Below are 27,999 nucleotides of genomic sequence, written 5' to 3' on the forward strand. Positions count from 1 at the left end.
ACTTCCTAACTGTCAGAGTGGTTAAGCACTGGAATAAATTGCCTAGGGAGATTGTGGAATCTCCATCATTGGGGATTTTTAAGAGCAGGTTGGACAAACACCTGTCAGGGATGGTCTAGGTAATACTTGAGTGCAGGGGACTAACTAGATGACCTCTCGAGGTCCCTTCCAGTTCTATGATTCTATAATGTTTGTGCATTATTTAATATGATGGATGCTACGGATGACTGAAATGAAATGCTGATGAAGAGAATAAATGCCAACAAGCGTACATAAGAATAATATCTAAATTGCCAGGGTTTGTAATGTGTCCCCAGACCTGTGTACAGAAGGGGTCTTCTGTACATGAATCCCCCTTGCCTGCAGCAAGTGCTACCATCTCATTGGGCCCCATGCCCAAAGGAGCTCTGAAGGAATCTTTACCTAGGGAAGGAATAGGGTGGGTTTTGTGGGATGTACATCAGACCAGCGGGGAATGAGCCTGATGCTACATTATCTTTCCTGTAGAGCTCTTTCTTTAAGGCGAGATTCCAAAAACAACAGATTAGGGGTCTCTGCCAATGAAACTCTGCAGCCACAGGCAGGGGGAAAAGGGAGGATTGGAACTGCTCTTGGAGGCAGACAATCTCTAACCTCTGGCAGATCCCTCAAGATCCAGAGAGTTTGGAGACTCTCTGACAGCAAACCCTGTTCATGAAGAGAAGAATTTGAGGAAAATCTGCAAGGGAAACCTCATGGAGTTTTCCTCTCCACCTGAACCCCTGCTGTGGGATTTTCCAAGGGAGAGCGCAAACTGTATTCAGATCAGCCTCATTCTAGAAGCCACAGAACTGAAACAAACTTGGAGACATAAGTGTTTTAATCAGTTCAGTATATTTTAAGTATCTTCTTATGATCAAACTGAGAGTCACTTTAAACACTGCTTTCATTTATATTTTAATATAATATAATTTCTAGTCATAAGATTTGTAAAACCTTTTTTATTATTATTATTCAGTCAGTGCCAGCCAGCAGACAATTACAAGTTTTAGTTTTTGTTTATAATGAGCTGAGAGCTGTTTTAGAGTTGTAATTTGTATTCCTCTTAAATCCATCTGGAGCAGCAAGGCTCCTCCTTATTGTGAACACAACTGAAATATTTTCTTGTACTGCAATTTGTCTTGATGCAGTACTGTACACAGCTTTGACATTTCATATTACCAGTTACGAGAGATGGTGTTCTATGTGTCCTTGGGTTTTATACTGCCACTGATCACCGTAGTATTTGAATGTCTTCCACTTAAAATCAATGGCAATAGAGAAGTCCCTAATGTGTTATGGACTCTTCGGGAGAGGAACTTTGTCCACCTTTGAGTTTGGGAAAATTCCTAGCACACTTTGGACACTCCTCCAATCTAAAAATAATAATTCTGTGACTATAGTCTTACTCTTGTTTCGTCAATTACTTTACACTGTGACCCTGTCAATTCACAACATTAGTCCCACTATTGCCATCAGTTACAAAAGTTGGCCCCTGTTAAGGCTGATTCCCCTCTCTGGCACTTCAAGTGCAGAAGGTGGGGGCCTGCAAGGATTCTAAAAATTAATACTGGCCACTCCAGGCTTGTATTAAACTCCCAAGGTTACAGCTTTTCTCTGACCTTGGAGGGGTAGATGCTGCCACCACCCAAGTGCAAAACCCGGGAAGGCGCACTTAGGAATTCCTTCCTGTGGGGTACCCTCAAGCCCTTTCACCTCCACTCTGGGGAAGAGCTGAGAAGAAAAACAAAGGAAATCAGCTGTTGCCACCAGCTAATTAAACAACATGTGCACAAACCTTTTAGGACACAAAAATCCAATCCTTTTCTTAAAAAAGGTAAATTTTATTAAAAACAAAAAGACAGAAAATATATCTGGAAACTCAGGCTATTTCTAGATTTAAAAAAAACAAGTTTCAAGAATTAAGCATCAAGAAGAACATTCTTGATGTCCAGCTTAAAGGTTACAAGCAAAACAAAAGCATTTGGGCTTAGTACAGAGGAGTCCACAAGCCATAAAGAAATAAAAAGAGATAAACCTAATTGCACCTTCCTAGACATTTCCTGATCTACTTACATATCTGGGATTTCACTTAAGTAGTTTCTAGGTATGATACCGATAATTTTTCATATCTGGCCCAAGTTTCTTACAGCATAACTGCAGCCCTGTCTGCCTCTTTCCAAGAACAACCACAGACAGACAAAAGGGGAGTCTTGTTTCAATTTTAAAAAGTTCTAGCCTTTCCATTGGCTCTTTTGACCAGATGCCCACTCATTTCTTTTAACACTTTACAGGTAAAGCAAGTAGAGAACAACTACTCGCAGGGGTTTTATAGCTAACTGGGTTGCTGGGTCCATAAAAGGGAGCTATTTGGAAGATTGTTTTATTTCCTCCAAGGAAATCCTCCCTAGGAGGGCCATACACTATTCGCCGGGATTTAAACTCTGCCTCACGTATAGACAGGTGATCCTGGTCAGCAACAGACACACTAAGTGCATTTGCTGCTTAGGGGAGTTGCATATCCCACAGAAGTGAGTTTAGCCCTCAGATCCAGGGCATAGAAGAGATGGAGAATCAAGCTGCAACTGTTAATGATGAAGCGCTCCCTTTGGGCCATTTAGAAGCCGGGTCAGGCAAACTCCCCTTTACTCCAGTCTGAGGCTCTGTAGCACCTCAGTGCAACACTCTCCTAGATGTTAGGGAAACTCAAGCTTTTCCTCCCCAGCAACAGGAGGAAACATTTGAGCATCTGGAGGCGAGGGCAGATAAAAGCTACCCCTCAGACTACCATATCATCCTCATCACTTTATGAGGCCTCCTCTTCCGTCTGTGGCCGATGGATTTTCGGCAGTTTGAAAAACTGTCAGCCATAGATGGAAGAGGAAGCCTCATGCAGTGATGAGGACGATATATGTTAGAGGATGTCAAAGAATCTCAGCAAACTGTTGGACCATCTTTACTTTGTGACACCATCCAAAGTTACCCTTCCTATCAATGAGGCCCTGATGAAACCTGCGAAAACCATTTGGCAAGCCTGGGCCACAGTAACTTCTAAATGTAAGAGAGCCAATGAAATGTATTATGGTCCCACCAAGGACTCAGACTTCCTATTTTCTCACCCTCCACCTAACTCTCTGGTAGTTGATGCAGTGAACAAACAGGGAAAACAACAATGATATAAGTCCACTCCAAATGACAGACACCAGAAGTGCCTAGATCTTCTATAGAGAAAATCTTACTCATCGGCAACGCTACAATTCCACATCGTGAATTAGCAGGCACTGATGTGCAATTATGCAAAATTTGGTTCTTTTCTTAAACACCTTCTTCCAGACGAAAGGGAACAATTTCAAGCTAGTATTGCTGAGGGGCAGTTTTCAACAGAACATGTAAAAAGATCATAGCAAAAGGCATTAAATACAGTTATCTGCTTAACAGCTATTCTACAGTGTAAAAGGAAAGTCTGAAAGTGTGCCAGGTTAATAGGCACAGAGTGGGGGGACTAGACTCAACACAAAATAAACATAGAACAATGTAGGCCAAAAGGGTGTGCAGAATGTAACTTGGCCACGCACCGAGTTTGGGTTCTGAGGCAGTGTTGGTGGAGGGAAGAAGGTGGAGCAGCCTGGGGACATCTGTGGCTCAGAGTTTCGATTTTTTTAATGGCTTTATTCCCCACATCCCAAAAACTTTAGCCCTTGGCCTTCTAGATGAAAATATTCACCTTCCATCTGTGTTACAGCTGGCAGAGCTTTGAAAGCTTCTGCATGGGGACTTTGCATTTCAACAGTATTAATCTAAATAAACATTGCGAGGATTTATTACAGTGCAGTTAAGGTCAGAAAAATGACTATGTAAAAATTGCACCATTTTACTCTTCAAATTAGATCCATGTGTGTAGCCAGAAGCAAATCTGCTTTTTTTTTTTAGTGACCAATAGAAAAGTTTCTCACTCCAAACACAGTACAGCTATGGAAAAGTGTGGCAGTCTCTATTCTCTTTCATGCATTGTGTTAATTAACTTTTGATTTCAGAATCTTTATTCTAGGTGATGATCCACAAATCACAAGACTTTTGGTCCCTGGCTGGGTATTCAGGGCTGGCATATAGAAAGAGAATAATTTTTAATGAGCAAATTTAGAATGGAAATCCATAAGACAACAAACTTGCTTCATGAAACCATTTGTAGCCATTTTTCAGAGTAGGACTGCACTTCAAGTAAATCCACCCTATTTTTTTTTTACAAATAAATTTACTTGTTTAGTAGTAGTCCATTAAATTAAAATTACCATGCTTACAGCTCCTATAGAGAAATATTAAATTGTTTCCATATTTTTAAAAATCACATACCCTTCAATTACAGATTTATCATCTTCTTCTGTGTTGAATAAGCCATGGTATGATATTTATCTCCCAGATAAGTCCCCTCCGCACTGGATGAAAATAACCCTTTGTTGTAGAACAGACCCTGTTTTCTTCCATAAATGGACAAGAAACACACATCTTATAGAAAAAGAAAGATGCCAAATAAATGGGTTTATTTCTTTACTCAATAACCCCATAAGAGACAGGGAATATTTCCTTTGTTGAAAACAGTTAAGAATTAAAATAAGTGAAAGGCTCTGTAAGACTCTACGCATAAAAGAAAAAAGCACCTCTTCCTTTTCTTCAAGTTTCTTTGCATGTGACCTACTGAGAAAGACTTGTCATGTGGCTTATTCATACAGACCTTGCATAAGAATAATAGGAGTGGCAGGATCATATTCTTGTTTTAGAATTGCTTATTATGATGGGAATAATTCCTTCATATCATACAATAGTAGGGAGTTTGTTTTCTCAGTAACATGACATGGCAGGCACTAATGCTGTTATCATTTTACTGTATATTATTTTAATTAAAAATTAATTTCATATAATGGAGGGCTGTGCTACGGCTGAATAGTGTAATGACCTAAACTCCAGATAACCAAGCACTCCTGGACTTTAACCCCAGCTATACTACTGACTTGCTGGAGGATCTTGGGCAAGTCCCTTCAGGCTTGGTTGTGATATCCTATATAATCTATGAGCTAAGATGTGAAAAAAATATCTGTAGTAGGAAGAGAGCCTAAGACATAAGCCCTTGTATTAGAGGCCTGGTATGAGGCAGGACCTGCTAACAAAATTTGGCAAGAACAAGGCTAATATTGCAGAAATACACATTCCTAAGAAGTGCTAGGGACAGAGTACTCACGCAAACACATCACAATATCAAGTGGTACCAGAATATCCCGATATCAAGGATGGTACAAAAACATTCCCCAAGGATAACAGGAATGCACTGACTCTTCCTAAAAGATAAGGTCAGGATGACAGTAGATAATAGAGACGTTTTGATCCAACCAACATATACAAGATGATGGGTGATAACTAGTGATGTCAGGGGGCAGTAACTAACTATGTCAAAGGGGCAGTACTAACTTGTTCATATCGGGGTATAAAGATGTATCTCAGAGTATCTTTCTCTGGCCTTAGGGAGGAATGGAAAGTCCCATCGTTCACTGAGCTGGTCCATTGTTACGGTCATACATGTATTAGTGGTCCGGCAGAGTCTGCAGGATACTAGTGCCATGCTTTGTCGACAATAAACCTGGCTGGGTGCCTTCATCCCTTAACGGCTCTTGTGTTCATTGGGTGGTTTGCTCAAGGTCTTCCATGCAAGCTGTCTGCGCAGGGCTGTGGCGGCACACAGAGGGAACACACGCACACAGTCAAACACCTATCAACTTCTAACCACAATATCTTCTCAAAAAGACCTATTGATTTTCCTAAGAGGAGTAAAGTACTACTCAATCTGAGTACAAGTAGCAGAATCTGACCCTTAGAATCATAGAATCATAGAATTCAAGATCAGAAGGGACCATTATGATCATCTAATCTGACCTCCTGCAAGATGCAGGCCACATAAGCCGATCCACCCACTCCTTAAGCAAGCGACCCCTGCCCCATGCTTCGGAGGAAGGCGAAAAACCTCCAGGGCCACTGCCAATCTACCCTGGAGGAAAATTCCTTCCCGACCCCAAATATGGCAGTCAGCTGAACCCCGAGCATGCGGGCAAGACTCTCCAGCCATACCCTCTGGAAAAAGGCTAACAATATCCTATCATTGACCCATTGTACTAATTACCAGTGTGGCACTTAATTTACCTATTGACTAAGCCCGTTATCCTATCATACCATCTCCTCCATAAACTTATCTAGCTTAATCTTAAAGTCATGGAGGTCCTTCGCCCCCACTGTTTCCTTCGGTAGGCTGTTCCAGAATTGCACTCCTCTGATGGTTAGAAACCTTCGTCTAATTTCAAGCCTAAATTTCCTGACTGACAATTTATATCCGTTTGTCCTCGTGTCCACATTAGCACTGAGCTGAAATAATTCCTCTCCTTCCCTGGTATTTAACCCTCTGATATATTTAAAGAGTGCAATCATATCTCCTCTTATCCTTCTTTTGGTTAAGGAAAACAAACCGAGCTCCTCAAGTCTCCTTTCATACGACAGGCTTTCCATTCCTCGGATCATTCTAGTGGCCCTTCTTTGTACCCGTTCCAGTTTGAATTCATCCTTCTTAAACATGGGAGACCAAAACTGCACACAATACTCCAAATGAGATCTTACCAACGCCTTATATAACGGGACTAGCACCTCCTTATCCCTACTAGAAATACCTCGCCTAATGGATCCCAAGACCACATTAGCTTTTTTAACGGCCACATCACATTGCCTACTCATAGTCATCCTACGATCAACCAGGACTCCTAGGTCCTTCTCCTCCTCTGTTACTTCCAACTGGTGCGTCCCCAGCTTATAACTAAAGTTCTTGTTAGTCATCCCTAAATGCATAACCTTACACTTCTCACTATTGAATTTCATCCTGTTACTAATACTCCAGTTTACAAGGTCATCCAAATATCCCTGGAGGATATCCCGATCCTTTTCCGAATTTGCAATACCTCCCAACCTGGTGTCATCCGCAAACTTTATCAGCCCACTCCTACTCTTGGTTCCCAGGTCAGCGATAAATAGATTGAATAAAATTGGACCCAAAACCGAACCTTGAGGAACTCCACTGGTAACCCCCCTCCAACCCGACAGTTCCCCCTTCAATATGACCCTCTGCAGTCTCCCCTTTAACCAGCTCCTTATCCACCTCTGGATTTTCATTTCGATCCCCATCTTTTCCAATTTAACCAGTAATTCCTCATGCGGTACCGTATCAAACGCCTTACTGAAATCAAGATATATTAGATCCACCGGGTATGTCTACATTGGGTATGTCTACATTGTAATAAAACACCTATGGCTGGCCAGTGTCAGCCCAAACATCCTGGAACCCGGGCCCACCCTATTTCACTGGGTTCCAACCCAGGGCCATTCAGAACAGTAGACTTATGCATGGCCTAGGTTCTTGTACTCTCATGCATGTTTCCTGGGTCACTTCCTACCCTTTATCTAGTCTCTGTCATCGCCACAAATAGGTCTTGGGGTCCCTCATGGGTTCCTCTCTGGTATGTCTCTGGAACCCCTTCCCCTGGCAGGAGCAAGTCGCCACTGCGAGGCCCAGTCCTGGCTGTTTGGAGTTCTGGTGGCTTCTCAACAGGAGGCTGCTGTACACAACTTTCTCCTCCTTGGTCAGCCCAGATTGTGCCCAGATTGAGCTGAGCCACTCCCTTTTGAATGCTCCCTCCAGTGGGAGCATTGCCAACAGAACCAAGGAGGCTTCCTGTGTCCAGAGCAGCTCCTGAATCCTTGCCTCATCAGTGTGGGGCTGATACGCTCTGTCACAGATACCTGGAGATAAAGTTGCTTAAGCAACTTTGTAGTCTACAGAATTTTTTCAGATGCTTCTAATTTTGTCTAATGTTCACTTTTTAGGCATAAATTTCCCATGTTTCCAAAAATAGGAGCCTGAAGTTAGGTTCCTAAAACCTTATTTACAGCCTAGTCCAAATTCCATTGACTTCAATAGAAAGGCTCCAGTTGACTGCAGTGGCTTTAGTTCAGAACCATGGACTCATACATAGGTGACCTGATTTTCAAAAATGCCAAGAACCCAACAGCACCCATTAGCTATAATTGCAGCTGCTTTTGATAAAGCACTTTTGATAAAGAGGTCACTTATTTAGATGTCTCAATATGGACTAGTCAGCCTGGCTTAGTCTCTTATTTTTCAAAATGTTGGCCTTAGCATGCATTGTTGGACAGTGAACAACATAGAATTGGGTAGTGAATGAGGTAGAAAGATGCAAAATAACAAATATTGAAGAAATGATTAATTTGTGTGCTCCTTCTGACCTGCACACTCATTGAGACAGGAATTCTGCAAAAAAGTGGTGGTATAATTAATGACTCTCATAATGCATGAGCACATGGGAATAAAATTAAGCAGGCATCCTTTATTTTGTCATTTCCTGATTTTTTAAGTACTTCACCTTGCAACCCTAGTATTTTTAATTTAAAAAGCTAAATTAATTTAAATTAATACATCATAGACAAAGGGAGCATAGAAATAAAATGTTGATTATATATGCTGAAGGCTAGCTGGGTGGGTTGGGGGTTGCTTTGTGGTTTAAGCACCTTCTAACCACAGGTTAGAATACTAAACAATATTTCATTGTAGATAGCATTACACTTTCAAAGCACTGTGCACATATTAGCTAATTAATCTTCAAAGCACTACAGTGAGGAGAATGAGTAAATTTTGCTTGGGGATAATAATACTTGCCTATTTCTGGGGAATGCTTTGAGGATTAATTCTATTCTCAAAGCACTATACAGAAATTAAGTAAAGTGCTACATAAATGCAAATCATTATTCTTTATTGTTATTGGATTGGAGAATGTTAAGGTTAAGATTTCCAAAGCTTTCTTAGTGTGCTGAGTCCCTAAGTAGTTGCAAATATTTCCAGAATGCCTTATGCCTGACATAACCAAAATGAATGCATCAGAAATCGCTACCAAACTATTTACATATTAAATAGATTTGATTTAATCATGTGTTCTGATGGGAAAAAATTGATTCTCCGTCCCCTTGGCTGGACAGAGCTACTAGCATCAGATTCTTCAATAAGATTCTCAAATGTCTGTCTTTTCCATCTATCTCACTTGAACCTTCACACTTTATTTTCTTGTCTTTGAGGCAGATCCTCAGCTATTGTACGTGTTCATAGGTCCGATGATGGATCTGTGATCAGTGATCCCTCGAAATTCGAGGATGATTGTCTTCCATAAAATGATAGCCAGTTATGATTTGTGGATCTTCAGGTAACTAATGAGACCATTCTGGGATCCACAGATCTTACCAAAGTTGGAACAGACATTTCCTGGTGGATGGTGAGGATCTAGATTGTTGAGTCAGGCTGTAGCGCGTTCTTTCTTCCTTTCCCATTTCTCCGTTTCCTGTTCTCTTTGTTGAGTCTCAAAATGTTGGGATCCTTTCCTCAAGATCCTTCTCCATTTTTGTCGGATGAAGGCTTGGGTTTCCTATGAGTTTATGTTGATGTTGCACTTCTTCATGTTGGCTTTGAGGGTTCTTTGAAGTGCTTTTTTTGCCTTCTCCTCATCCATTGGCTTTGACTCAGTTGTGAGAACATGACCTGCTTCAAGAGCCAATTATTTGGCATTCAGAGAACATGACCAGCCCAACATAGCTTCAATGCAGGAGGTTTTGGCTTGGGACAAAATGCTGAGGTTGGTGCGTCGGTCATCCCTCTTAATTCGGAAGATATAGTGGAGGCACCATTGATGGTGGTTTGGAGCTTGTTGGTGGAGCACTTTAGTTTTGTTAAGTATCAGAGGGGTAGCCATGTTATTCTGTATCCACAAAAATGACAAGGAGTCTGGTGGCACCTTAAAGACTAATAGATTTATTTGAGCATAAGCTTTTGTGGGTAAAAAACCCATCTGAAGAAATGGGATTTTTTACCCACGAAAGCTTATGCCCAAATAAATCTGTTAGTCTTTAAGGTGCCACTGGACTCCTCATTGTTTTCGTTTTGTTGCTGTTGAGTGTGAGGCCTCGCTGGTTATAGGCCTCAGAGATAATGTTGACTGGTTTTTTTTTTGAAGATATTGTGAGTGGGCGCACAGAGCACAGTCATCTGCATATTGGAGTTCAGTGACTGATTTAGTGAAAATCTTTGTCTAGGATTGAGGTTGAATAGCTTGCCATCCATTCTATACTGGATGTCAAGTCTGCAGGGGAGCTTGTCAGTGATGAAAGATGGAGAAGGGTTGGAGTGATGACACAGACTTGCTTGACTCTTGTCTTGACTAAGAAGGGTCCATTTTGGATCCATTGCTGATGACCATCGCAGATATGTTGTCATGGAAGAGTTGGGGGATGGCAACAAATTTTGGCAGGCATCCAAATTTGAGGAGCATTCTCCACAGGACCTCATGATTGATGGAGTCAAATGCTGTCATGAGATTGATGAAGGACCTGACTAGAGGTCAGTGTTGTTTGCAGCACTTTTCCTGAAGTTGGCGGGCAGTGAAGATCATGTTGCTGGTACTCCAAAATGGTCTGAACCAACATTTTGATTCTGGAAGGATTTCCTCAGCAATGGGAAACTGTCAGTTGAGGAGAATTTTGGCAAGGATCTTTCCGGAGGTGGACAATGGGGTGATTCCTCTATAGTTTCCACAGTCTGATTTGTCTCCTTTCTTGAAGATAGTCACAATCATGGCATCCCTAAAGTTGGCTGGGATTGCTTCTAAATTCCAGATCTTGAGGATTAGGGCGTGAAGCTTACGAGCCACTTCTCCTCCTTTGAAGATTTTGGCAGGGATTCTGTCAGCTCCAGATGTCTTTCATCTGTCTGATGGCTTTCTTTATCTTGTTCAGTGCTGATGGGGTTCTAAGGTTCTCCTTGAAGGAATGTTGAGGGATTAAATCTAAGATGTTTTCTTCAACATTGGAGTTACGATTCAGGAGGTCTTCAAAGTGTTCCTTCCATCGTGAATTGATTGATTTTGTTGTCCTTGAAAATGTTGACTCTATCCCTGGATCGAAGGAGAGTTAGCCCTTGGGTGTGGGGTCTGTAAAGGGCTTTGGTAGTATTGAAAAATCCATGCATGTCATGGGTGTGGACAAGTTGTTGGATCTCCTTCACTTTGTTCTCCCACCACTTGTTCTTCATTTCACGGGTTTTCCTTTATATCCACCATCAACTCAAAGCTAAGGTTCAAAGGAAAGGAATGGACGATGACCAACACTACCAGATGAGTATCTTTCCCCTAGTATTCTAAGGCTTCTTTCTGTTCTCCAAGGATGCACTCTGCTAAGGACTCTTCTCTAGATTCTCTCCCCCGCCCCATACTAGTCCTTTTTTCTGCTGCAAACCCCTTCTCTGGTCCTGACAACTTGTGCACTATGTCCCAGCTTGCAAAGGCACATGTACAAAGATGTAGACGCTAAGGCTCACTCGTGTGTAAATTGGGGCTTTGCGTGCATACATACATTTGCATGTGTTCAATCCTGATTTTTTTTGTGCAGCAAGTGTTACTCGTGCATTTTTTAGAATCTTGCCCATATTTCTTATGCCAATGCTTGACACCGCTTTCAGCTGAGTGTATTGAGAGTAAAACAGCATTGCTGTAAATATGGTCCTTTTCGTAATGTTATTTGGGCAGAAAGCGTGTCTTTTGGTTGTCTGCAACGCTATTATAGAATGGAAGTTTCAATGTCTAAAATGTAGAGATACCAAAATTTGTAGACATTTATAAAAAAAAAAAAAAGAAAGAAAGAAATTCACATGGAGGATATCTCCAAATGTGGGGCAAATTCTGAACCTGAGTTGAATTATTTCTGATTTACACTAGTGTAATTGAGAGCAGAATTTGACATTTTTGTTCTTAACAGGGACAGTATTCAGGCTTATATTTGAAAGTGTATATAAATTGCTCTGTCTACCTAATGGTAGAAAGTATGAATAATACTGTTATATGGTAACATGTCTGCTGAATAACCCTAATCATAAAGCCTGTTTGTGAAATTGCTTTGTATAAGAAAACATGCTGAGGCGATATTTGTTGCTCTTGCTACCATACAAATGAAAAAATATAGTATACGTTTTCTTTTGTGTATTACAAAAACAGCATGTTAAGAGTAAACATGCATTAATCACTAGCTAGATTAGTGCATACATTCAATATAGGTCTATTATAGTTCTTTGGTTTTAGAACCCAAAAAAGTGACAAGTTAAAGCAGGCACATAACTTAACCTAGAGCATTGAGGTTATACCTGTTATAATGTCATTTTTGTTGACTTTTCATTATATTCTTAAGAAAATAATGGTAGCCAGCCTTTTGAAATAGTTGAGTCAAGAAGAAACCTGCCTACCCTGCAACATGAACTCTTCAATGCCTAATACCTCATAGAATTATTTTTTTTTTAAATGTACTATATTGAAACAATTTTTCTTCTAAAATGCTTATCCATCTGAACTGATCTGGACATACACAGATTGAAAGCTTGTTGTCTGAGGAATCTGGTTTTTGAACAGGGGCGGCTCCAGGCCCCAGCACGCCAAGCGCGTGCTTGGGGCGGCAAGCCGTGGGAGGCGCTCTGCAGGCGCCGCGAGGGCGGCAGGCAGGCTGCCTTCGGCGGCATGCCTGCAGAGGGTCCACTGGTCCCGCGGCTTCAGTGGACCTCCCGCAGGTCCCGCCGCCCCTGTTTTTGAAGTTGTTCAAATAGCAACCATCAGACATGACTATCAGAATTCTTCCTTGAGTCTTGTTTTCCTCCCCACCTGTCCTGTCAAGATATTAGCTCTGTATCAGTGTAACTGAAATATAGCCCCATGACTACAGGTGAGGCATAAGTGGTAGGATTGTGGAATCTGGTTTCCACTGGTCTAACAGTAATACCTAACACTTAGGCAATTCTCTGCTAGACAACTCTCTGACACCACATTCTTCAGGCCATTACCCTCTGATCCCACTGAGGGGTACCAAAAGAAACTGCACCATATGCTCAAGAAACTCCCTGAAGAAGCACAGGAACAAATCTACACAGAGACACCCCTAGAGCCCCGAGCAGGGGTATTCTATCTGCCACTCAAGATCCATAAACCTGGGAATCCTGGATGCCCCATCTTCTCAGGCATTGACACCCTGACAGCAGGATTATCTGGCTATGTGGACTCTCTCCTCAGGCCCTACGCTACCAGCACTCCTAGCTATTTTCAAGACCACTGACTTCCTAAGGAAACTACAGTCCATTGGTGATCTTCCAGAAAACACCATCCTGGCCACTATGGATGTGGAAGCCCTCTACACCAACATTCCACACAAAGATGGACTACAAGCCATCAGGAGCAGTATCTCCAATAATGTAATGGCAAACCTGGTGGCTGAGCTTTGTGACTTTGTCCTCGCCCACAACTATTTCAGATTTGGGGACGATTTATACCTTCAAATCAGCAGCACTGCTGTAAGTACCCACATGGCCCCACAGTATGCCAACATTTTTATGGCTGATTTAGAACAATGCTTCCTCAGATTGTACCCCTACTATACTTGCACTACATTGATGACATCTTCATCATCTGGACCCATGGGAAGGAGGCCCTTGAGGAATTCCGCGTGGATTTCAACAATTTCCCCCCCACTATCAACCTCAGCCTGGACCAGTCAACACAAGAGATCCACTTCCTGGACACTACAGTACAAATAAGCGATGGTCACATAAACACCACGCTATACCGGAAACCTACTGACCGCTATACTTACCTGCATGCCTCCAGCTTTCATCCCAGACCACATCACACAATCCATTGTCTACAGCCAAGCCCTCAGATACAAACACATTTGCTCCAATCCCTCAGACAGAGACAAACACCTACAGGATCTCTATCGGGTGTTCTTAAAACTACAATACCCACCTGGGGAAGTGAAGAAGCAGATTGACAGAGCCAGAAGAGTACCCAGAAGTCACCTACTACAGGACAGGCCCAACAAGGAAAGTAACAGAACACCACTGGCCATCACGTACAGCCCCAGTTAAAACCTCTCCAGTGCATCATCAAGGATCTACAACCTATCCTGAAGGACGATCCCTCACTCTCACAGACCTTGGGAGACAGGCCAGTCCTTGCTTACAGACAGCCCCCCAACCTGAAGCAAATACTCACCAGCAACTACACACCACACAACAGAAATACTAACCCAGGAACCAGCCCCTGCAACAAACCCCATTGCCAACTCTGCCCGCATATGTATTCAAGGGACACCATCATAGGACCCAACCACATCAGCTACACCATCAACTGCTCGTTCACCTGCACATCTACCAATGTGATATATGCTATCATGTACCAGCACTTCAGCCTCCCTGGACACTTAATAACAGGCTTAAAACTGGCCATTCTTCAACAAAAACACTTCAAAAACAGACTTCAACGAGAAACTGCAGAACTGGAATTAATTTGCAAACTTGGCACGATCAAATTAAGCCTGGGTCACTACAAAAATAATTTTCCCTCTGATACTCATACCTTCTTGTCAACTGCTGGGAATGGGCCACATCCACTTTGATTGAATTGGCCTCGTTAGCACTACAAAAAGTAATTTTCCCTCTGTTGATATTCACCCCTTCTTGTCAACTGTTGGGAATGGGCCACATCTACACTAATTGAATTGGCCTCATTAGCACTGTGCAAACTGGTGTGTGGGTGGATGTGCATACTATGGTCCGACCTCCTCATAGACCCTCTTAGGGGCACAGAATGGAAAGAGTCTCAGTGCTCCCCTGAACTCAAGGATTGTGACTGTCCCTGGCATTTGTCTCTCACTCACACGTACACGTACACATACACGTACACGTACACATAAAAGGCTCCTTATGCCCTTTTCGCTCTCAGTATGCCCACTTGTGCAATTGACAATTTAACCCTATATATTCTAGTTTATGGATAATGATATTTCACTATTCTTTCTCCTTACATATTTATTATTCTTTTTCTTCTAGATGGACAAAAGAGGAAAAAATCCTTAAGAAAGAAACTGGACTCATTAGGGAAGGAGAAAAACAGAGATAAAGGTACAGTGAAGATTAAAGAAGTACATATTTATCTAATAGCTGTACATTTTTATGAGATTTGTATACTGAAATGTGTATCTTCTGCAATAGGATTGTGTTACCTAAACTAATACATTATCTAGTCATTTATTCCGCAATGGGAAAAAAAATACTATATTTTATATCGGGTAGGCAACCTATGGCACACATGCTGAAGGCGGCACGTGAGCTGATTTTCAGTGGCACTCGCACTGCTCGGGTCCTGGCCACCAGTCGGGGGGCTCTGCATTTTAATTTAATTTTAAATGAAGTTTCTTAAACATTTAAAAAACCTTATTTACTTTACATACAACAATAGTTTAGTTATCTATTATACACTTATAGACAGATCTTCTAAAAACGTTAAAATGTATTACTGGCACGCAAAACCTTAAATCAGAGTGAATAAATGAAGACTCGGCACACCACTTCTGAAAGGTTGCCGACCCCTGTTTTATATTGTATTTTTTTTGTCACTGCCATAATCTAGCTGCACTGTGCAACATAAACTTTTGTCACACAAGCAATATTTTTTTCCTAGCAAGCAGAAATTATTGTTTAAAACATGGCAAACTATCATTGCTACTGTACAGTCAGTTTCAAATAAGTTCAGGGTGACACATATATGGCCAAATTTGTGAGGATGCCTAAAACCAGACTCTAAAGTTGCACCCACAGTTTTGTGCTTGTAGATAATTGTGTGTCTGACATTGCAGTCACTGTTTTAGAAGAGGCTCTAGAAAAGTTGGCCTGGAATCAAAAACTATAGTTATGAAAGAGCATTAATGGCATTTAGCATTCTGACATGAATGTTGATATACTAATTAACTGCAAGAATGGAGCTTTGAAATGACATTTTGTAACTAATATAGCTACCAAGCCAGTGTAATTTTTTAAACTCTTTGTGCGTTTCTACAAAGGGCACATGTTTGTTTCAGTTTGTTTTGTTCGTTTTTTAATGACTCATCAACAAGGCTCCAGGTTGATCTGAAACGTGTGTGAATAAACGTTATAATTAAGCTTTATTACATTAAGATTGCTGATAAATTTCAGGAAAAAATGAAATGCCTGTGTCATGTTTATTTTTAAAGATTTTTGTAATAGTTCTTCTAATTGATTTAGGTGATTCAATAGCCTAACTAAATTGTGAGCATTATTTGCTGAATAAGTTAATGCAAATACACTTAATTTTCCTCGCCTTACATCAAATTTCCAGCTTTTGGCCTTATTTATTTACCCATATTTTTAATCACCATACTTTTCCAGGAATTTCTTAAAACCAAAATTCAACTTTAAAATACAATTGAACAGTTTATAGTGTAATGCAGACTATTACATGCTACAATAGAGTGAAGTATTAATTTATTTCAGTTTTATTTTTCTTATGACTATAGTTCTATTCATTGAACTATTCAGGACCATATAGAAGCAGTCTACACACACACTGAATACAGCAACCAGGTGGAGGCAACTGCGCCAAAAGACTATCATCCAACAAGGTCTTGGTAGTACATGGAAAATGAGGGGTCTCATCCTCCACTGAATCATTGATAGTTGACACTTTATAAACTATTGCTTTTAACAGCATGACTCTAAGACTAAGTTACTTGCCTGCAAACATCCTTAGGCTCTTGAGAGCTAACTGCTTGTAATTGGAACTTGGTTTAAAAAAAAATCTGTTGATGATTCATTTGGCAGAATAGAATCTAGCTTACTCTCCTGCAGCAGTGTCACTCTGGAGTGATAAGAGAAGAAATATTAGTAAAACCTTACGTTTGTCACTAAGTGTAGCAGATGTAACATTGAACACATACAGAGGCAGCAGAAGGGGAAAAAATCAAATACAGTATAGTACTGTGTTAAATGTAAACTACTAAAAAATAAAGGGAAAGCAGATTTTTTCTTCTGCATAGTGAAGTTTCAAAGCTGTATTAAGTCAGTGTTCAGTTGTAAGCTTTTTAAAAGAACAACCATAATGTTTTGTTCAGAGTTATGAACATTTCAGACTTATGAACAACCTCCATTCCTGAGGTGCTCATAACTCTGATATTTTACTCCTATACTTTATTTTACTCTGATACTTTACTCCTTTTTGAACAAAGAATAACCGTATTTTAATTTTTTCTTTCAGTGTGTGCTACCTTGCACTTGACTGCAGTAAATTTAATCATCTACCATGTTGCTCAGCTCCCCAGTTTTTTTTCCCCACAGTCTTCTTTAGTCTTGAGTAAACTAAGTAATTTAGTTTTGTGAGAAAATTCTGTTTGCTATTCATCCCATTTTCAAGCTAGTTAATAAACAGATAGTAAACAACTCTGGTTCTAGAACTAATTTGTGACATTCTTTACCATAAACTTCTTATGCACAAGGAACTGGCCACTTGTTCCTACACTCTGTCTTCTGTCTCTTAACCAGTTTTGAATGTGTGGCAGGATTTTATCTTCCATCACAGGGTTTTGAGCTTCTTTAATAGTCTCTTGAGAAAATCTTTATTTACAAGCTTTTTTGAGAGTCTAAGGACTTGTCTATGGGTATGGCTACACTTGCAGGTGTGCAGCGCTGGGAGTTACAGCTGTCTTCATACAGCTGTGTAGGGAAAGCGCTGGTGTGTGGCCACACTCACAGCTACCAGCGCTGCATTGTGGCCACATTTGCAGCATTTACAGCGCTGTTGGGAGTGATGCATTATGGGCAGCTATCCCAGCGTTCAAGTGGCAGCAACGTGCTTTTCAAAAGAGGGGGGTGGGGTGGAGTGTGACAGGGAGCGGGGGAGAGAGAGAGAGTGGATTTTTGGAGCCGACACTGTGTATCAGCTCCCTGCCTTGCAAAATCTGAAAATTTCCCCGACCCCTTACCCCTTACTCTGCAAACAGCCTGCAGACCAGATAAGCAGCTGCTCCAACGGACTCCCTTTCTCCGCCCCGCCCCCGCTGTTTCTCTCCTCAAGCAAACACTCATCCCCCTGCCTGCCTCATTCACAGCAAGGTAGTGGGTTATCTCAATTGATTGTTCACAGTCAGTTACAGATTGATCACAGCAAACAGGAGCTGTGTTTGTTTTTTAGATAAGCAGCTCCCGGAGCCCCGAGTTCACAACAAAACAAAGAGAGGCATCATAACAAAACAAAGAGAGTAATTTAGTTAAAAGCATTCTGGAATATCTCCTAATACCCTGGAGGCCAATAACAGCGCTGGTGTGTGGCCACACTTTACGAGCAGCGCTGTAGCACCAGCGCTGCAATGGTTATACCCCAAGCAGACCCAGGTGTACAGCCAGCGCTGCAGCCAGGGAGTTGCAGCGCTGGATGTGCCCTGCAGATGTGGACAGTTACTAACTGCCGTGCTGGAAAGCCTCCACCAGCGCTGCAACTCTCAAGTGTAGCCATACCCTAGGTCTGTGTAGTGCATTAATGTGCACCAGCTGGGATACAAATTCCACTGCACACACTCTGTGTGGACCCTGCTGTGGCACACTAAAAGTTCCCTAGTGTTTGTTGATATAGGTCACAGTACTATGTCAATGTGCAGCTGGGAACTTTTAGCAGGGTCCACTCAGATAGTCACTGTGTGACACGTTAGTGCACACTAACACACCATGTAGACAAGCCCTAAATAAATTGTATCTACTTGTTCTCCTTTAGCTGGTGTACTGTTCTCTAGTGTAACAGCTGATTGTAAAGATGAATTATGTATTTTGATAACAGTTCAATTACTTTTATAGTACCATCAAAAACGTTTATTTTCCAGAATTGTACTTCCAGAGCAATGCCTCTTTTCTTTCTTTCTTTGTTTATTATGAAAAGATATCTTCTCACTTTTGTTACATGTAAATACTTACCCTAGGATTACTCTTTTCCCCATATTTCACTATGAAAAAGATCATTTAAACAATATCTTCTTCTTTTTTTTTTGCATCACTCTAGCCTTTTTAAATGTTGCTTTATTGTGTATAAGTTTATTTCATCCAACCACTGACTCTGGCAGGCTCTTACAGTACTGCTTAGATACTTATGAATATTTTTTTTCTCTATATAAGGTATTTGTTCTTCAGATTTTTTTCTTAGCCGTAGCATGTTACCTGCCAACAATTTCCATTCTGTTAGCATGTCTTAGGCTGGATTTTTGCTTTTTGTTGGATATGTTTTTTTGAATGCATCTTGCTATGTAGGGCTGAATCATTACCACAGGCAAAGGGCAACATATTGTTTGTGCTTATTCCTTCTTGTTTTTACTTACTTCCTGATGTTCTGTAATACTTATAATAACTCAAACTACACATTTTTACCTGTTTCTGTGCTGATTCTATGGATTTTAATTTCTTATGTTTTCCCCTTTGGGTTGTTTCAAATGTCTCACTTAACACCTCCCCCCCTCCACATTCCAAATACTCTATCTTGAAGTTTAATATCAGAAGCCTGTATGTTCCACTCCTGCAAAAAATAACATACAGGGGAACAAATGTGTGGAGAAAATCTCCTGTTCTACATGAGCCACAGAGTCCCTATTTTCCCTTCTTTCTTCAGAGGCTGCTGGATTGATGGAGGTGGCAGATAGGTAGACAATAATGTAGAAAAAGGGAGCAAAGGGCCAGGAGACCATAAGGATCCTGGTCCCCAGCTGTGGAGTATGTTCGCCTGAACAGAAGGGTTCCCTCCTGCACTGCTCTGTAGCGTCCTCCCAGCCTACAAGAACAATAGCCACTGCCCTGAGCTGTGCTCTGTGACTCTATGGAAGGGAACCACAAAGCACTCACTGGGAGTAGTGCTGCCCCTTTAGAAAGCCACTTTGCTGCTGTTACATGTGGATTGGCTGCAGGTTTGAGGCGTGAAAGGGCTGTCTGTGTATATTTAGCAGTATATTATATTTAGCAGAGTGGGTGATGTGGCCAAGGGAGGAGTTGGGCCACCATCGGGCTTAACCACTTTCCAACTCTGTGTGTCCTCACCATAGTTTCCCTTGTGGATTTGCTCTCCTCTCCACTGTACATGCAGCATATGAGCCACAGTGACTAAAATGTGCCTCTTGGTATTGTTTCCCTCTGTGAGGATGTGATTACACTGTGATGACTATTAATGAGCCAGTCCCCCAAATAATGGTCTCTGTGTTACTTGAGTGCAGGTCACAGCTAACCTCCCTTCTTTTATGCTTCACAATCAGGGCCGGCTCCAGACCCCAGCGCGCCGCGCGCCAAGCGGTAGGGCGGCAGGCGGCTCCAATGGACCTCCCGCAGGCATGGCTGCGGAGGGTCCGCTGGTCCCGCGGCTTCAGTGGAGCATCCGCAGGCGCCCCTGTTCACAATGAGCAGAGTGTTATCCCCATCTCTTGCATGATGTTTTTTTAACAAGCCTTTCTACCATTTATTTTATAAAGAGAATGTCTCCCAGTACAGGGCAACTGATTCAAAACAAACACTCAGCTCTATGGACGAGGGCCATACTCACACAAAAATGGGTCACAAGCACTCACTCAGTCACGGTTACTTGTCCCAAGTTCTCCTGCGACTAGTGACCCAGCCTAAGAGATTGGGCTAGTAGCTCCATTCTTCAGGGCTGGGAAGGGGCCACAGTTAGGGCAAGGAAGGAAATAACACAGGTAGAGCAATGTGTCTAGGTTTCGAGAACACCCATTATGGGCTAGATTATGGCTGACCTTTATGTTGGTGCAAAGAGCCTTCCCTTCTCTGGAGCATCCCCTGTGCAGGGCCTGCCACAGTTGCAGACCCTGCGCTTTGAGGAGCCCAAGGACAGTTACCTGTGTTTCCCCAGGGATGAACAGTGCCTGAAAACGGGCAGCGAATGGAAGGGAGAAGGTGGGGCCTTGCTCCCTGCCCTCGGGGACTTCTCCCTCTGCGCTAGCCCTTAGGGCAGGGCAGGCACACTGTGGGAAGCAGGCTTGGGAAGCATTGTTTTTCCAAGAGGTGCATCCTCTCCTTGATTTCTCCCAGATGGTGCATCCCTGCACTAACCTCAACAAATCACGGTGCCCTAGAGGTACAGTCTAGCTTCATCTATCAAAGGGGCACAAATCCATATTTTACTGGGTATTCTGTGATTTAATCACTGATATTTCAGGATCAGATCTAGTTCTACTCACTTAACAGCAGATTATAGCTACAGCTATCTATAGCTATCTATATAAATAGATATATACTTTTATTACTTCTGCATGAGTGAAAGTATCAGTAGCCAGATAAATCCCAGTGCTTTCTAAGGTCATCACAGGCAGCAAAAGAAAACTGAATGCTCTTTAGTCAGATTTATATCAGTGTTTTGTCATTTTTGACAGCTACATCTATCATCATTTAATGAAAAGGCTCAAAGACTTAAGTACCTTTTTGTTTGTTTGTTTGAACTGCTTTGAGTGACTCATCACAGCAGGGTACAACAAATCTTGCCAGATGTGAAAAGCTAAACATTAGAGCAAGCACCCCACCCAAATATTGTAGTCAGTGTTTTCTCTTCTCCACCTCCTTGTATTTATAGTCACTCTGGCCATCTCTCTTGTTGTCTGTGTGTGTCCCTAAGCATTTTCCAAACATTCTGTTTTGCTGCTGACAGTGAGAGTGCTCAGTTCGGGCGAGTAATAAAATGTCAGTGTTGATCTGAATGGGATGCCTGGCATGCTGACAGCTGAGATCCTGTTCCCTTACAAATTCACTTCTAATTTTGATGACAGGAGAAACAGAGCTGTTCATTTGTCTCTAGACAGTGATATGGGTGTTAGTTTAAGCATCCCTTCTTTGACTGTGCACCCTTGCATTCCAGAGATAGATGCCTCCTCGAAAGGATTTCTCCTGCAAGATTTTATCAGCGAGCTGATTCTTCGCTCCCTCTCCCACACCTCCTCTTAAAAACATATAGTGAGGTATTTTCCTTGAACACTAACTAGAACCACATAATAAAATTCAGAAGGTACATGCATAGTGACATCATTGCAGGAGTTTAAGTCTCTGGACTATGGTACAGTACGATTGTTCTGTTTTATTTTAAATATTTTATGCTTTCAAAAAACACTAGAGATGGACCATGAAACTTTTAAACTTGATTTGTTCAGCAACTGAGAATTATCCGATTTGCCTGTGTTTCTGTGAGGAATGTAAACATTTAGGGCCCAGTTCAGCCTCCTGAACGTCAAGAAGGCTGTACCTGGTGGATTTTTTTGACCAAGAGCATTGCTGGTTATTTCTAGAGAAAAAGCACTTCTTTGAATAACTATTTGATTTGTCTTTGCAGCCAGAAATTCTGGAAACATTCTTCTTCCATGCTTATTTTCCACTCATTTTCTGTGAATTTAAAAGTATTTCTTATGTTTACACTTAGGCTGCTTCAGTAATAATTAACTCTAATGTTGTCAGTATGCCTTGGCTTATTCTAAGGAGAGAAGAGTTCCATAATAAATACAAAAAGTTTCTTTTTCATTATAGTATTTTTGTTTCAGGCTTTGTCAGTGCCCTGTTGTGTTTTGTTTTATTACATTTCTAAAACGTGCCTCTTGTGATCTCTAAGCATCTGAGCAATTTTAAAAAACACATTATGTCACTTCTGTACTAATGTCAGCTAAGAACTTAAGAGACTCTTCATTTTAAAAAAATCAAAATCCTTCACACAGAAAAAGGCTCACTAAATCAAAGCATGGTGGAAGGCCGTATGATCTTAGACCAGCTAGCAAAGTTCCAGTTGCAGATCCCTCACTGAGAACATCTTGGGTGAAATCTTCACTTCACTCCACTGAAGTCAGTGGAAGTTTTGCCACTAACTTCAGTGAAGCCGCAGTTTCACCCTGCTTCCAGTCTTCAGACTCTTGAATTTAATTCTTCTTCGAGTGATCGTGTACGCCCATTCCACTGTAGGTGTGTGTGCACCTCATGCACAGTTGTCAGAGATTTTTCCCTCAGCACTATCCATCGGGGCAGCATAAATGCCCTCTGGGCCTTGGCACCACGACACATGTGTAAAAGGCCACGCTGACCCCAATCTCCCTCGGTTCCTTCCTACCACCAGTGACAGTTGTTGGAGCTCTGATCTTTGTATCTCCAAGTCTTCCCTCTTATAGTGTATATGGTACCTGTAGAGTTAGTTTTTGATCTCGTGTAGTGCGTTTGTACATATTGAGATATAAAAATAAATTTAGGATCTTAATTTTCGAGAGAGGTTTCCTAGTTGGATACTGGGCTTGGTTCTGGACTAATACCTCATTCTCCTGGCTTCAAAGACTGTCACTCATGTAATAAGTCTATGCCAGTGAGCTGCCCACACCCCAGCTTCCTTAAGTGTCTGGCAGAGGTGCATGTGAGTGACATGTGTGACATTTGTAGAGCGTTCAAAGTCCAATTGAAAAAGAACAGGGCTGCCAGACTCAAGTACCAGCTTAAGGAGTCTGCACTTTACCTGCTGTTGGAACCTTCCCACTCAGAAAGAGAACCGAGCAAGTATGAGTTGGCTAAGAGTGCTCTCCCTCTTCTAACTGAGCCTAGAGGCAGATTCTCATTGCCGGTACATAAGAAGAGACAACATACGTCTCCCAAAGTCTTGGTACCAGGGCCTTTGAAGTCTACAGTGAAGGCAACGAGCGGAGGCAAGGACTTGGAGGTGTGTTCAAAGAGGAGTCATCCCCAGACACAGTCTGTAACTCAGGAGGGATTACTGACTCTGGAGCCTGGGAAAGGTCTGCTGAGCCCAATCCCTGAAGTACCAATACAATTTTTGGTACCGCAAACTCCGGAGCCCTTTCTGGTGTCCTCTATACCCAAGGCTTTCAAGGCAGCCAGATTGTTGCTTAACCTGATGGGGCCGGCTTCCCCTGCTGTTTAAGGATCTTGCTCAGTACCAAGATTGTAAGGGCACCCTCCAACGGTCGTGACTTCAGCCCCAGAACACCATTTGGTACCAGTGGCTTTTACAGTTGTGTCTCCTCTCTATAGGGTGCCATCTAGAGGGAAGCCAGTGATGAACTTGCTGGTCTCCCCATCTCCAGACGCTCTGCTGGTCTTCCTGGTACCAATGGGGTCAGCTCCTCTGTAGTCAGAGGAAGTGGACTCCTCATCAGACTCAGAGATCAGATCATATGTGTCTTGACCTAAGCATGCCAGCAGCCCCAGTGGGGAGCCTGCCCACTGTGGTATCAGCCACAGCCTCAGCACTGTAAGGACCAATGGCCTGCACTTTGCTGGGTCCTGCCTCCATATCAGTGGCCCTCTTGAGTCTTCTTTCCACTCCCTTCCAACCCTTCTCTATCACCTAGGTGCCAGGAGCATCTGCAGCAAGGTCACTGTCTTCCCTTGCCCCGTATTGGGGCTGTGCAGGGGGGACAGAGTGCTCAGGGACTCCCCTATGGAGGAATTGGAGAAGGGAGCTCCTCAACAAGCCTTAGTCTGTTCTTCTTCATCGCCTGATGAGAAGATAGTGACTGAGTCTACTAGTCCTGCTCTTGATAATTCCAGAGCTCATCAAGACTTGTTGATGAGGGTGGCTGTACCTGGAGATGTTCAACCAGAAGAGGTACAGGAAAGATTACCCAGGCTCGTGGACATTTTAGCTTGCTCAGGACATTCTAGGGTAGCTCTCCCTATTAATGGGGCTATCCTGGACTATGTCAGGTTTTTATGGTAAACTCCATCTTCCCTACCTCCCAGTGCTAAAAGCATGGAGAGAATATACTATGTCCCTTAAGAGGGATTTGAGCGCTTCTATAACCACCCTTCTCCAGACTCCCTGGTAGATGCTGCTGCCAATGAAAAAAAGAGATAGGAACATCACGCCTCTACCTTGAAAGGGAAAGAAACACAAAGTCTAGATCTGTTTGGCAAGAAACTTTATTCCACAGGAGGTTTACAGCTTAGGATCGTGAACCAGCAGGCTCTGCTAGGTCAATATGATTTCAGCCTTTGGGATAAATCTTGAAATTCAGAGACAAGCTTCTTGGTGAGACAAATCAGGAGTTCATTACGATGGTGGAGGAGGGCAAATTAGTTGCCAAAACAACATTGCTAATGAGCCTGGTCGTGGACTGTGTGGCTCAAGCTATAGCTTCCACCATCACTATGTGATCTTCATCTTGGCTGCAGTCGACGGATATTTCCCTGGAGGTGTAACAAGCCATTCAAGACATCCCATTTGAAGGCCCCCTACTCTTTACTGATAAGAGACTTCATAACCTTAAGGATTCAAGGGTGACCCTTGTGTCTCTGGGGACTTATACACTGGCAACATAAAGAAAACCATTCCTCCCACAGGAGGCACAACTATTTAAGTCCTTCTCACTGCATACCGAAGACCTGTCCAAAAGGAGGAGCAGAAGTTACAAGAGGCACCTCCACCTCCGCACTCTTCTGCAACTGCCAATTCAGGCAAACTGGTCCTCTAAAGAGTCTAAACAATCATTTTGACCTGTTGGTTGGCAGCAGTCAACCACTTACCAAAATACCATCTTTCTTCACCTCAGTTTTTGCCAACCCCCTGTACCACTTCCTAAGTGTGTGGATCTGTATCACGGGGGTCTGAGGCATGGTGAAACTGGGATACACCCTTCAATTTATTTCTATCACCCCTTCCCACTTCTCTTCCCTGTCCCTCCTCAGGGACCACCCTCACGCGAGTGTGCTACTGAGGAGATCCAGTCTCTTCGCCTTGTGGGGGGCCATACAGGAAGTTCCCATGTCATTCAGGGGGATAGGATTTTATTCCTGTTACTTCCTAATCCTGAAGGCAGAGGGGGATCACAGGCCTATTTTAGTTCTGAGGCAGCTAAACAAGTTCCTAAAGAAAACAAAATTCCAGATTGCTACTCTAGCATTATCCCTTCCCTAGGTCCCAGCAACTGCTTTGCTGCTCTCAACTTAAAGGGTGTTTATTTTCACCTGGCGATTCACCAGAGCCACTGAAAAGTTCTCAGATTCATGGTCAATGGATCCCACTGGCAGATCACAGTACTGCCTTTCAACCTGTCAGCAGCCCTCCCGTATTCACAAAATGCATGGCTGTAGTAGCGGCTTTCTTGCAAAGGTCAGGAGTCCAAGTGTTTCCCTACCTGGATGACTGGCTAGTGAGAGACTGGTCCAGGTCTCAGGAACTCTCCAATATAGTCACTATTCAGTCCACTTTCAACATGCTGGGGCCCCTGATCTATGCAGAGAAATCTATTCTAACACCTGTTCAAAGAACAGAATTAATTGGGGGCAGTCGTGGACTCTACAGAGGCCAGGGCTTTCTTGCCGGAGCAGAGGTTCCAAACAATGTGGGTCATTGCTCAAGATGTAAAGGCACGCCCTCTCACTTTTGTTTTGGAATTGCCTCAAATGTCTATGGCACATGGCAGCGTGCACTTATGTGGTGCAGCATGCCAGGCTACACCTCAGAGAACTACAGGTGGCTCATCTCAGTGTGCTCACAGGCCCATTGTTACATGGATATGGTGGTTCAAACGACTGCTCAGGTCTTGTCCTCCCTGGACTGGTGTCCTCAAAGAACCTGCAAATGTTTGTGAGGGAGTTCTTTTTGCCCCACCACAATAGTCACCCACTCTAGTCACATATGTATTGGATTTAGGTTGGGGAGCTCACTTAGGTCCACTTCACACTCAGGGCTTTTGGTCTTCGCAGGATCTAAGTCTCCAAATAAATAGCAGGGAGCTTCAGGCCATCTGTTTAGCTTGTGTGGTGGCCCTTACACATATCAAGGGATGGAATTTGTTGGTACGCACAGACAGCACAGCAGCCATGTTCTCTGTAAACAAACAAGGGGCCAGAGGTGGGGCATTAGTTAAAGTTATACCAAGACACAATCCTCCTTTGAAATTCCTGCATTGCCAGTTCTATCAACCTGAGAGTTGCTTACTTTCCAGGAGCTGAAAACACTCTGGCAAATCTCCTGAGCAGGTTGTTGTAGGTCCCCACAAGTGGTCTCTTCAACCAAATGTGACCAGGTCCATTTTAAAGCTGTGGGGAACTCCCCAGGTAGACCTATTTGCAACAAAAGCAAAAAAAAAAAGTCATCTATTTTATTCCTGAGCAGGTCACAGTCCAGTTTCACTGACAGATACCTTCCTGGTCAAAAGGTCTGCTGTATGCTTTCCTGCAAGTTCTGCTCCTGCTCAAAGTGTTGTCCAAGGCCAAGCAAAATTCTGCTTTCCTTATTCTGATAGTCCCTGCATGAATCTGTCAGTGTTGGTTTTCGACTCTGCTAACACTATTGGTCAGACCTCTGCTGTCACTCCTCAGAGATGTGGATGTGATCTCCCAAGACCAGGGCCGCTTCCTTCATCCTGACCTTAAGGCCCTCCATCTGACAGTGTGGATGCTTCAAGGCTGACAACCTCAGAATGAGTTTGCTCTCGAGTCTCAGGGGGTGCAGGAAGTTCTGCTAAATAGTAGGAAGCCTTCAATTCGGTCTACTTACCTTGCTAAATGGAAGAGCTTCTCCATTTGGTCCATACAAAGAGGGTCCTCCCAACTATGACTCTGATTTACCATGTCTTGGACTATCTTTGTTTCTGAAACAACAAGGGTTAGCTCTTAGTTCCCTCAGAGTCCATTTGCAGCTATCTCAGCTTTCCACCCTCCCATAGATAACCAGTCAGTTTTTTCAAATCCTGTTCCAAACAATGTGGGTCATTGCTCAAGATGTAAAGGCATGCCCTCTCACTTTTGTTTTGGAATTGCCTCAAACGTCAATGCCTCAAATGTCTATTTAAGTCCAGTCTATTTGAGGCAATCCATCAGATTTCTAAAGGGTTTGCTCAGATCATACCCCCAGGTTCACAGCATGGTACTACAGTATTTAAATTTAGTTCTAGCAAAGATGATGGGTCCTCACTTTGAGCTGCTAGCAACTTCTTCTCTGTTAGGCATGTCTATGAAGGTGGCTTTCTTTGTTGCTCCCCTACAGCCAC

The 27,999-nt window shown here is 42.6% G+C and overlaps 1 protein-coding gene across 3 annotated transcripts in view; it reads left to right on the top strand.

Annotated features, from left to right (window-relative positions):
- ARHGAP6 (Rho GTPase activating protein 6) overlaps positions 1-27,999 on the top strand; it is a 507,104-nt gene that overhangs the window by 428,028 nt on the left and 51,077 nt on the right. For all 3 annotated transcript variants that reach the window (XM_044985802.1, XM_044985939.1, XM_044985866.1), the window contains exon 3: positions 15,026-15,097. In XM_044985802.1, coding sequence (XP_044841737.1) covers positions 15,026-15,097 — 72 coding nt within the window. The remainder of the gene's footprint in view (positions 1-15,025; positions 15,098-27,999) is intronic.

The sequence above is a fragment of the Mauremys mutica genome, chromosome 1 (genome assembly GCF_020497125.1).
Source record: "Mauremys mutica isolate MM-2020 ecotype Southern chromosome 1, ASM2049712v1, whole genome shotgun sequence".
NCBI lineage: Eukaryota > Metazoa > Chordata > Testudines > Geoemydidae > Mauremys > Mauremys mutica.